An 11,934-nucleotide genomic window follows, 5' to 3' on the forward strand; every position below is an offset into this window, starting at 1 on the left:
TATAGGTTATTTCAAACTATAATGATTTAAACATTTGAAATAAACAAACGAAGGTAGATTGACTAGAAGGTACAAAATAAAAATCATAGATGTCCCCAGAGTCTACAGGGTTCTGAAAAAATAATACAGATGTCATTGGTTAATGAGTAACGCGCAAGCGCAAAATTAGTTCTTCACTTCCGTCTACTAGGTCAGATGGTGCCGCAAACACCATCTAATTTCTCCAATTAAAGTGTCACCCCCCTGATTTGACTGATCTCTTCTTTACTTATCAGCATACACAAGAGATACATATAGACTGGCGACTCCACTACCCCCTCGCCAAAATTATTCCAGTAGTACTCGAACAAACCACCGTAGCGCTAGTGAGCCACGTCATTTTGCGCGGGGTATTCAAAACTTCTTACTTTTCTACATTATATTATTTTTTTACATAAATGTACATATATAATGAAAAATAATCATTTATTTAATAAACTTACAAAACTAATCCGTACTGACCAACTCGGCTGCACAATACGAATGCAAGAATGTGTTACCCTCGTGGTTAATGCAAGACCTGAAACCAACCAAAGAAAATTAAACTAATCTCTAGTTAACGTTGTAGTCGCGTCAATAAACTGGTTCTCGTAATATCACCGAAGTTAACCGACGTCGGGCGCGGTAGTTCCTTGGATAGGTGACCATCAAGAAGTGGTATCGCGTAGCGTTGGCAAAAAAAAAACAATGGTACTTAAACCCTTAGTAGAAGGGCCGAAATTCAAATAAACAATAAACATTATTTTTCTCATTGCTAGCGGTAAGTGACTCAAATTCAGACACAACAATATGTTCTTCTGTGATTCGCAATGCTGTGATATATTCGACTATGAACGTTAACAATTTATGATGAAACATATTTCCATGTTCGTTAGTAAACTGCAGAAATATATATATCAAATGAAGGTAAATTAGAAAAATAATTAACGTTAAGAATAAAATATGTGATACTTTGATAACTTAGATTAGGGGACCGAAAATCCTAAATGGACGAGAAACTGACACTACGAATGATCTATTTAGTATAAATATAATCAGTAAAGCATTAGTATCAGTTTTTTGTTCTTTTCTCGCACATAAGCGTTTAACTTGTACATTCAGCATTCACGAATTTAGTTGTAGAAATTAGTTACATGTAATGTTTATGTCTTTAAGGAGGGTTGTGTTCTCTCTGCAAAATCAGAAAACTACAGTTCCTCATTGCCACCAACAGAATCTAATCCACAAACAAATCTAAGTCAGTACCGCTGTCTTCGTCGGCATCACTTCTTTCTTTTTGAAACGCCATAGATTCACTGTGATGATACATAGGTGTAAGATGTAGTTTAGAAAGGTTAACGTGAACAATTTGTAGAAACGGTGACACTTCGAACGTGGAGTATTTAGGTATTGATGTTCCTCCGACAATCATCTTGAGGACTTTATTGCTTGTGCGTACTTTTGTTGCCTTTACAGCAGCTTCATGAGTTCTACTACTAATTAGAATGCAATCTGAAAGGTCCAGTAACTCCATATAAGGACAAAACTGCACCAAGCTCGTGATTTCTTGGTCCATTAACATTGAGCATCCACGGCATTCTAATGTTTTCACCTTGTGCATTTCTCCTAAATGTTTCCCTGTAATTTTGTCTAAATAACTAATTACCAAATATTCTAGATTAGGCAGCGATGCCAAGTGTAACATGCCTTCATTCGTTACAGCTGTACAACCTGTGAATTAAAAAAGACATATTAACCTCAGGAAAACAATTCAGTCAATCGAAATAAAAGTGTTTTGATCAAACCGCCTGTGATGTAAATTATTGCAATTATCTTACCAGCAATATCTACATCGGTAAGATGTATGCAGTGCTTTACCAACAATTGCAAAAAGTCATCTTCTACTGTTGGATTTTCCGTAAGATGTAATAATTTAAGTTCGGATAGCCTTGTTATATGTTGCAATGAGTGTGCTGTCATCATCGGATAAAGACCACATAATTTGAGTTTTACAAGATTTTCTGAGTAAATCCCAATTGCAAACAGATCATTATCCTCAAGAGTAATACACTTAATTAATGTTATGGAAGTCAATTTCCTTAATTTTGCGATGGCCTAAGGATTCAAAGGAGAAAAACTTATAGAGAATCGATAAAGAAAATAAATAAATAAAACTAAGGTTGCAAAGATGTCGGTACAACTTACTCTAACAAAGTAGCAAGAATCAATTGCAATACAATTATCTAATATAATTTCCTGCATTGTTTCAGCTGGAAGATATATCAAGCATTTTCCCAAGATTTGCGTGTTTTTGACTATTTTTATAGATCGTATTTGTTTGTTGTTGGTAAAGAGTTTCGTTAAATCACGATCGCATGAAGAAATGCATGAGCCTAGATTAAATTCGACAATATTATAGCAATTTAATGCCAATGAGTTTATACCAAAAGGTGTTACCCTAAAACCAGTGACATCGATGGTATGAAGATGTGGACAAAGTTTCCCAATAGTTATTAGAGAACTTTGTTTTAATGTATAAGTATTTTGTGATAAGTCTATATGATTTAAAAAGTTTCCACAACGCAGCAAGATGTTTCGTAAGACCATCAAGCTGATTTTTGGTTTGCTTTGCTGCTGATTTTGTTTAACATATCCCCAAGTTGTAAGGGACAGATTTAGTCTTCTTACTGTTCGCCAGGACTCTTGGCTCACTGCTTGCCACCGTTTACACACTGAAAAGCAAGTATCATAAATTTTCCCTGTACTAAAAAATCCTTTTTTTTTTCAAACGGAGACCATGAGACTTACCTCTTTCTACTCTGATTCTATCTGTAATTGGAAGAAATAAGAAAATGTAAATCAAACAATGATCATTTAACATATGAATCAGTGTATCATTTGTAGTATTACATTCAGGATCTCCGTTATTGCTATCTGAATTCAAAATACTGTAATTTGTACTACGTTTAGAAGACATTTCCTCTTCGGATTCACTTTTCTTTTCTATTTTATTTTGTATTAAGTTCATTTTTTTTCTATTTTCAAAACTGTCTGGCTGATGCCACGAATCTGCAGGCATAACTCTTAAAAGTCGATTATGCAGATAAATATCCATTTTCTTGCCTTCGTTCCTAGCTCTAAGAAAATAGATACCATGTAAGTGTAATCGAAGGATGTTGAAACTTACTAGTACGAAACACGGTCAACTTACTTCAAGGCATCTGTGACATTGCTAAACGTAACAAAAGCAAAATTGTTCTTTGAGTTTCTCTTGAGGTAACAACTATCAACTTTGCCATACTTAGAAAATACAGAAAACAGATCTATATAGGTTGTCTAAAAACAAAGTTTGTTACATTTCTATTAACATCACGATATTTCTACGAATTGACATCAATTGACTTTCTTTCATTTGGTAATCACTTACTCTTTGTGCTAAATTCCCAATAAATAACTTCCGAATTGGAACGCCATCTTCCGTGCTAGATAAAGTACTTTCGCAGTCAGATTCGTTCGTGCTACCTTGAAATACATTACATTCATTAGTAGTAGTAACATGATTAGTGATTCGAAGCAAAACGGTTTAATTAATTTACGAACTTATGCATGTAATCATTGGACACTCAATAAATGGTTTCGTCAAAATATGCTTTAATCAAATTGATTTTGTATTCTCTTGTAATCCAAAATACAAATTGAAATATAATCACACAAAACTTTAATTTTAGATATAATCATTGGAGATGTTAACTAAATATTTTTTTAATAATTTGTCTTCAATTAAATTAATTAATCGGCGCCAATAATCAATGAGATATAAGATATTAATTTTAAATATAAAATATACGATCTATAAACGATAATAAAATAATCGTTACCTTCAACATTAATTTACCATAAAATGTATTTTTTATATTTACTCTTACATATTGTATATATTTAATGTTATTGCTACTATATATAAAAACAATACAATTATTCAAGATTACAATCGAAATAACATGCGTAAACATTAAAATGGTTCTGTACATTAATAAAAACTGCGCGTTAACAATATAGAAGAGATGACAAATCGTAAACTGAAAAATGTTCAATACGCTGCTACGCAATGCAATGATTATTAGTAACGGTGAAAGTGACCTTAAAAAATTCGAGATGTTATAATGTCCCCGTTGTTCCGACAGCCCGTTACTTCTTTAAAACTAACTTCACATTACTGTTATTTAAATGTATACAGAACGAAATGCGGATAAACTCATTTGTGGCAGATTTCTTACTCCAATTTTTTTAATTGCGTGTGCAAGTATCTAATCATAATTTGTTGTCAAATTCATTTTATTAACATATCCAATGTACAACAACAGCTCCGTGGGCAAATATTGTAAGAAACGAATTGTAATCTTACGTGAAAAACAGTAAAAAAGATCGATTGTCCCGTGGACATACTGCTGTATACGATCTTCCATTTCATCGATAATCATTCGGGGGTGGGGGCAAGGGGCTGACATTCGCATGTTATTCTTCGAGACTAGTGTTTGCAGCGACCTCTGGATCAATAGTACCGGAAGTATGAACTAACAAATTTCCCGCCATAAATTTAAATTGAATGAAATTCAGAAACTGTTATTTAAGAAAAAATGATCTAATATTACTGTAGATTTTGCAGTTAATAAAGTTAGGTAACTTATTAGCTGCATATCTCACAGATATAATAATTTCTTTAAAATTCTAACTTTATAATTTAGTTATAATCAGTTCTTAGCAATTATAAATTTTAAGTTAATGCAATATGATTTGAAATCATTATTTTCAGATCGATCGGGTTCGTAATACGAACAAATATGAATAATAATGAGATAAATTAAAAATTTTTCTTTTATAATAATCTATGAGTTTCAAAGAAACATAACCCATAGTAATGTCATTTACATTCTACTTACCAAATTACATATATCTATATATGTACATAAATATACCTTCCTACGGTGTTTCGTTGTATTTCTATTCGATGATAACGATGATAATTTATACGCAACTTTAAAATATATTTACAAAAGGAATACGTTATTGGGAACGAAATGAGAACTAATTTTCCTTCTCTTGTAATAAGGAACGCATTGAATGTCCTGGGTTTCTTTCGTACAGAAATAAAAACACACTTTTTCTAGTAATTATTTATTGCCAAAGTTTGTTACATTCTCTATTATTAAAGCTATTACCGCTATTACAGGTTATTTCAAATTTTGATGATTAAGACGTATGAAAATTTTAAATAAACAGAAGAAGGTAGGTTGAGTAGAAGGTAAAAAATGAAAATCATAGATGTCACCAGGGTACTACAGGGTTCTGAAGAAATAATACAGATGTCATTGGTTAATGAGTAACGCGCAAGCGCAAAATTAGTTCTTCACTTTCGTCTACTAGGTCAGATGGCGCTGCAAACACCATTTAATTTCTCCGATTAGAGTGTCACCCCCCTGGGTGGGGGGGACCAGTTTTGCCGACGCACAGAGTCCAACGCTTGAAATTTCAAGCAGAGAGATGAGAATAGCTACGGCTATTCTATTTTTTAGCTATGGCGCGGTACTGCCCTCTCTTCGTAGCTGATGGATTAAAACGTGCGATATGTCGGTAACATAAAGTCCAATCAGAGATGAGTTGGGAGATTGCTGACGGAAAGGGTCGCGCGAACGATTCTGTGCTGCTCCCTGGTGTGCGGCGTGGGCGGCTAACATACACTAGCATTCATCGATGGTTTCCTCGCAGACTTACTGCCCTCTCCAGCCGCGTGGCGTACTAGTGGCGGAAGCAGCGCGGAATTTAAATCGCCCAAGGGGTAGTATAGATTTCCAAAAGAAAATAAATGTTTATAAACAAAAACAATTAATGATAATTATTTATATATTATTGTAAACTGTCCCTGATCCATTTAACGTAGTGTTTGTTAAATGATTACTTACAGAATTTCTTAAAGAATATATTAAAACATGTTGCATTAAAAGTTAACAAGTTTCTTAGCGATTCAATTGTTCCATCCACTGAAACGAAGTTAGAGACGAAACGAAACGATGTCAGGACAATTCTTAGACGATCAGGAGTGATGTGTCAAAGTTTCGGACAGTTTGTTCTAATACCCTTAAGGTGAAGTAAAACACATCGAGGAACTTAATCGATGTCGATAAAAAAATTTTTCTAAATGCCTACGTTGCCAACGTTCGTTTTTATATTGACAGCTGTGTCGAATTATATTGGGTATTGTACCAAATGGCATACTCCACCTGTCGTTTTCGTATAATAATTATAAAGAGATCGAAGTAAAACTCCAGAAATCCTCTGGATTCATGCTTTCTGGGGCCCTAATTGGCTGCAGAGGGACCCCCTGCGCCATTTGTGATTTCCAGGTCAATTAAATTTTCACTCCGAGACCTCGTATTACCATCGTTTTAGCATAGAAACGCATACAACACTTTTTTTGCCTTTATCCCGTTCAAATATGAGTTTATCGATTACTAGAGTGTTCTAAATTGTCGTAGAATTGTCCTGACCCTTTCGTTTCTCATATCAGAGCATTCGATAATTGTATATTGATCGAAATATGAGAGCTCGACGCCATTTTGGTTCTGGTCTGGGCTAAGTTAAAAAATGTTTTCCAAAAATCCAAATTTTGAATGTGCCAGGACAATTCTTAGACGATCACGAGCGATGTATCAAAGATTCAAACAGTTTGGTCTAATACCCTTAAAAAAAAGTGTTGTATTCGAATCGACTGATTTGAAGGGGGTTTCACTTCAACTTAAGCGATGCGTGCGCATCATTTATACAGTCCAAAAGGGAATTTTAGTGGGATGCAGTAAAGTGACAGGGCAAACCTTATCGATAGTACAATAGTTTGACAGAATGGTATATTTCTGTATGGTAAAGTCATGCAATACGTTTCGCATTATTTACGTTTAATTATTATACTCCGTAAATGTCTAAGGATACAAATTTAATGGGCAAAAGTTATCTCTTTTTCATTTAAGGTTTCGTCGAAATAGAAATAGACAGACAGGAATAAATATTTAGCATTTTAATGGAATAACACGTAGATAATATAGACTATTGATACAATTGCAATTATTATGCACAACTGGAGACAATTAGGAATGTGCATACATCCTAAAAGTGCTAGAATTCGATACAGACTTATCGAGCAAACAGACTATTTCATTGAGCTCATTAAAAAAAAAAATAACTATTCTATACATTCGTAAAATAAATGCTGCAAGCGTACTAGTTCGCAAACCTAGATATGTATTTTCTTACCATCATTTCCTACCACGTTATCGGGGGAATATGCTTAAATGGAAATTAAACTAACGTCGAAGCGTTCTAGGTTTGCGAACAATTTATTACAAAATGGTAGATCAGTTCTCGGGCGTTTTACGCTTAGGCAGACTGACGTTTATTCGCTACTCTGCGCGCTTCGCAAACATCACATTGCACTTGTAAGAAACTCCGATATATTTTAAGCCAGACCGGAAAAGGCTAATTATTATCTATGAACCCAGATTCATTCTAAAAGAATGTATAGAAATAGGCAAATAACAAATAAATAGGTAGAAAGATCATCTTATAGTGGGTCCACGCGACGCCGATTTTTCGTTTACGCAGACAAAGGTCGGGATAGTGTGTACCCACTATTAGTGACTTTCGACAATATACCAATTATGCCGCCATAAAATGAGGTGTAGTTTACTGATCGTAGGACCAAACATACAATCCGTTAACATAGTTTCTAAAAATAATCCATGAAAAATGGCGATTACTCTATTTAGTTAGAACAGGGTATTTCACAGTTTTATACTTATTTAAAATGTCTCCACAATTACAGGAACCGACATTTTTAACAAAAGGTTTAGAAATTTCTTACAATAAAGGACTATCATTTTTTTAATATTTCCAAAACACGTTTTAAGGTGATATGAACGGCGCCTAAAAATTTAATCAACTTAGATAAAATGTAATTCAGCTAGACTGTTTTCGGCAGTAGTGCTACCATTTAGATTGTTGATGATAACATGCCAACAAAATTTTTGCTCTACTGGCACTTAGAGAGCACATGTTGCTTAAGGGATATACGAGAATTTCAGTTCATTAAGGGTTACACCACTTTGACGCACCCAAAAATTACGGTTTTTCAAGAATTTTTTTTTAAGAGTTAAAACGTTTTTATCCAAATTAAAGTACAGTAAGGTATTATACTACTATTAAACTCGCTCACTGCGAAAATCGGTGATCGTGCGGTGGGCAGGTGGATAGGTGTAAACGCGTTTTTTTTTAAAACTGCATTTTAAAAATCGGTGGGCACTCTAGCTCCGCCAATTTTCAATCAATCGCCTTGATTCTTTTTTTATTTTAGTCCTGATATGTTTATCTAGCGAAATACGTATGGTTTTTTTAATGTATTGATATTCGGGTTTTTTATGCAACATTAATTAACGAAATTTAGGGCAAAATACGTATCTTTCCTTTCAAATCGATGCCATTTTGCGAAAAATGCATATTTTTGAAAACGGCTACGTATTTTGCTAGCTTTTGGGCTACGGAAACTAATTCTTTTTCGTTTATTGTTCTAACTTAAACCTGGACTGAGTTATCGTGCCCACCGCACGATCGTCGATTTTCGCAGCGCTCCGGTAAATCGCCTTTCAAGTCGCCATTTTTGTAAATAAAAAAAAACACAAAAAAAGCATTTTGTTATTTAATAGTAGTATAATACCTTACTGTACTTTAATTTGGATAAAAACGTTTTAATTCTTAAAAGAAAATTCTTGAAAAACCGTAATTTTTGGGTTGGTCAAAGTGGTGTAACCCCTTAATGTATAAAACTTTTCTGAATGTTTCCCACATTATTCCGTAATGTCCGGTTACTAAAGTATTCTAAATGGTATTGCCTAAAAACTGAAAGTATTTCTTTTAATTCTAAATTTTCAAACGGCATAAAATATCACAAATACATGTCTTTGATCCTGGTCTGGGACAAATAAACATTTTTTTTAAATGATTTTTAATGATTTAAATGATTTTCATGAGCATCGCGGCTCTTTTTGGAGCTTCCATAATCACGTGGCAAAGTTTCAAACGATTCGGTGTACGGAGAAAAGTTTAATAAATATTTTAACTTTTCAGAGGCCAGTTTCATATCACCTTAAGGACTCAAAACCGAAGCCTGTTACTTATTATAGTTCTGTAATTCCAGTCGAATTCCTTCTCATAATATCAGCTACTAAAGTAAATTACATCGAAAACTGACGTTATCCTTTCGATCAACCTATTTAAATTAATTCAGTATACACATTCCCTGACGAAATCTTTTGTTCTCTAAGTAATAGCTGTTGCTTTCAACAATAATTGGAAGCGATGTAACAGTTACAGTACCGTTTTCTTGATTTATATCGAATATCGTCGCTTCACTATAGCCGTTGATTGCACGAATTATTATACATCGATCGGAGTTTATTGTTACCACGAAACTCTGTCAAATGAATAGGTATTAAAAACCACCCTAAAACAGAGTCTGAATGTTCTAAATAGATATTTCTTGGTTTGGGATTTTCATTGATTTGCCACAACGCAAAATCATCTCGCTCTTGACAAACAGTGGAATATCACTATACAGATAACGCTAAAAATATTTTCATATCACTCAACAAATGCAAGCAATATAATATGTTTGCGTCTCTCCGAATAAGTAGCCCTAGCCCGAATAATTTGTGGAATCAACACTCTACAGCCTTCAGGTACAAATCTTCTATGAGTAATGTCCCTAAATAGTAGTTTTTAAATTATCACTGTTCAATTTATGCCCATCTTTCTGTATATATCTTACCCTCGTCGTCATTGGGAACATGCACGCTTTGCCTGCGAATGTATAACGATACTAAATGTATACTAGAAGTGTTTATCTTACATACTTTTCAAAGGAAACGAAAGATACTGATTTTGAGAACATGAATTTTCGAAAGCAAAATACAAGCTCAGTGGCGCACAACGTGCTATCATCGATACTTTCAATCTTATCTGTCATACCAGAGTCAAATTCTAACATTTACGCTTCGCGAAAGTTTTATATTTCATTTTTCTTCCACTCCCAAGGAAACATTGTTGATTTTCATAAATGTTGAAGAACACAAAAATCTAAGAGACACGCGTTTTTTTATATCTGCAATGGTCCACATTTAAGGGGCGAAACAACCCCCCAAAGTTTGGCGAAAATTCAGTTTTTATAATAATTTTCGTAGAAGCAGTCGAGGGATTGCGACGAAACTTGGTATAAACGTATTCCGTATAAGGACGGTGAAAACGCAATATTGTCCAGCAATGTTACACCCCCCCAAGGGGGTGAACTACCCTTCAGGGCGACATTTTTTTGTAATATCTAATAAACAAGCACTCCTACTTACGTTCCACTTACGCGATGTGCTTGCTCACAAAAAATGAAGAATCCGTGTTTTTTGCTTTTTACCAATAAACATTTACACATCGGTTGTAAACAATGAATGTAGGTGGTATACGGGTATAGTCCGAGTAGCTTTATTGGGTTATATCGTGACCAATTCATTGTACATAAATCTTGTGAACGTGCTAATTCCTCAAAATGTCGTTGGTTTTCATAATATGCAATTATTTACGAATATCGCTAACTCTATTATCGTAAAAATGATAAAAATCCAATTTTACCGTTTCACCAAGGAGATTGTATTACTAGTTGGAAACGGGTGATGACTGCGTCATCGGATCTGTAGCGAAACTATTTTAGTCTCTTAAACTTTATTTTAAATTTATTTATAAATAATTGCATGCTATGAAAACCAAGGACATTCTGAGGAATAAGCACGTTCACAAGATTTATGTACAATGAATTGGTCACGATATAACCCAACATAGCTAGTCGAAATATACCCGTATACCACCTACATTCATTGTTTACAACCGATGTGTAAATGTTTATTGGCAAAAAGCAAAAAACACGTATTTCTTCATTTTTTGTGAGTAATCACATCGCGTAAGTGGGACTTAAGTAGGAATGCTTGTTTAATAGATATTACAAAAAAATGTCGCCCTGAAGGGTAGTTCACCCCCTTGGGGGGGTGTAACATTGCTGGACAATATTGTGTTTTCACCATCCTTATACGGAATACGTTTATACCAAGTTTCGTCGAAATCCCTCCATTGCTTCTACGAAAATTGTTATAAAAATCGAATTTTCGCCAAACTTTGGGGGGTTGTTTCACTCCTTAAATGTGGATCATTGCAGATATAAAAAAACACGTATCTCTTAGATTTTTGTGTTCTTCAACATATATAAAAATCAATAAGATCGGGGGCGGACACTTGGGAATGTTCCCTCGTCAGGGTCCGTAATGTTGAAGTACAGACAATCTGCACGGTTATCTTACTTTTTCACCCCGTAATTAGCCGATAATTTTCATCGAAATTTTTGCAATCACACCGAGCCTTCGCAATCCACGATATTAACACTAGGTTTACGGGATCCGTCAATTTGACGGAATTCAAACTTCGAAAAGAAATACCGAAAAAACCATAACATTGATTTTAACCATTTTTCTATCGTAAATTAATCATTTCATCCAAAGAATTTGTACACACAATTATTTTTTTCCTAAGCCTTCTAATTAACACTAGGTTTACGGGATCCGTCAATTTGACGGAATTCAAACTTCGAAAAGAAATACCGAAAAAACCATAGCATTGATTTTAACCATTTTTCTATCGTAAATTAATCATTTCATCCAAAGAATGTTTACACACAATTATTTTTTCCTAAGCCTTCTAATTATTAACACTAGGTTTACGGGATCCGTCAATTTGACGGAATTCAAACTTCAAAAAGAAATACCGAAAAAACCATAG

The 11,934-nt window shown here is 34.1% G+C and overlaps 1 protein-coding gene across 4 annotated transcripts; it reads right to left on the minus strand.

Annotated features, from left to right (window-relative positions):
- Nucleotides 1-1,038: 1,038 nt before the first annotated feature.
- On the minus strand, nt 1,039-4,508 carry LOC105696247 (putative RNA-binding protein EEED8.10). Of its 4 annotated transcripts, none has more exons than XM_023433363.1 (7): nt 4,424-4,508; nt 3,446-3,540; nt 3,230-3,250; nt 2,827-3,155; nt 2,224-2,750; nt 1,857-2,133; nt 1,039-1,749 (listed from the first exon to the last, which is right to left on the minus strand). In XM_023433363.1, the coding sequence occupies exons 4-7, from the start codon at nt 3,131-3,133 to the stop codon at nt 1,256-1,258; spliced, it is 1,605 nt and encodes a 534-aa protein (XP_023289131.1). In that variant the 5' UTR covers nt 3,134-3,155; nt 3,230-3,250; nt 3,446-3,540; nt 4,424-4,508; the 3' UTR covers nt 1,039-1,255. The 4 variants fall into 4 exon arrangements, with proteins under 4 accessions (XP_023289131.1, XP_023289130.1, XP_012274015.1 ...); XM_023433362.1 differs by having other exon boundaries at nt 3,230-3,354; nt 4,424-4,502; XM_012418592.2 differs by having other exon boundaries at nt 3,230-3,354; nt 3,446-3,536; nt 4,296-4,489.
- Nucleotides 4,509-11,934: the final 7,426 nt, after the last annotated feature.

The sequence above is a fragment of the Orussus abietinus genome, unplaced genomic scaffold (genome assembly GCF_000612105.2).
Source record: "Orussus abietinus isolate OABI.00-Male unplaced genomic scaffold, Oabi_2.0 scaffold608, whole genome shotgun sequence".
In the NCBI taxonomy this organism is placed as follows: domain Eukaryota; kingdom Metazoa; phylum Arthropoda; class Insecta; order Hymenoptera; family Orussidae; genus Orussus; species Orussus abietinus.

Excerpts from the sequence above, each read along its gene's own strand:
- LOC105696247 (XM_023433362.1), bottom strand. The coding sequence starts at position 4,499 with ATGATTATCGATGAAATGGAAGATCGTATACAGCAGTATGTCCACGGG. Across the intron at positions 3,355-3,445 it reads TTGGGAATTTAGCACAAAGA|ACAACCTATATAGATCTGTT; the intron begins GTAAGTGATTAC and ends CTTTGTTTTTAG. Across the intron at positions 2,134-2,223 it reads ATTCTTGCTACTTTGTTAGA|GCCATCGCAAAATTAAGGAA; the intron begins GTAAGTTGTACC and ends TTGAATCCTTAG.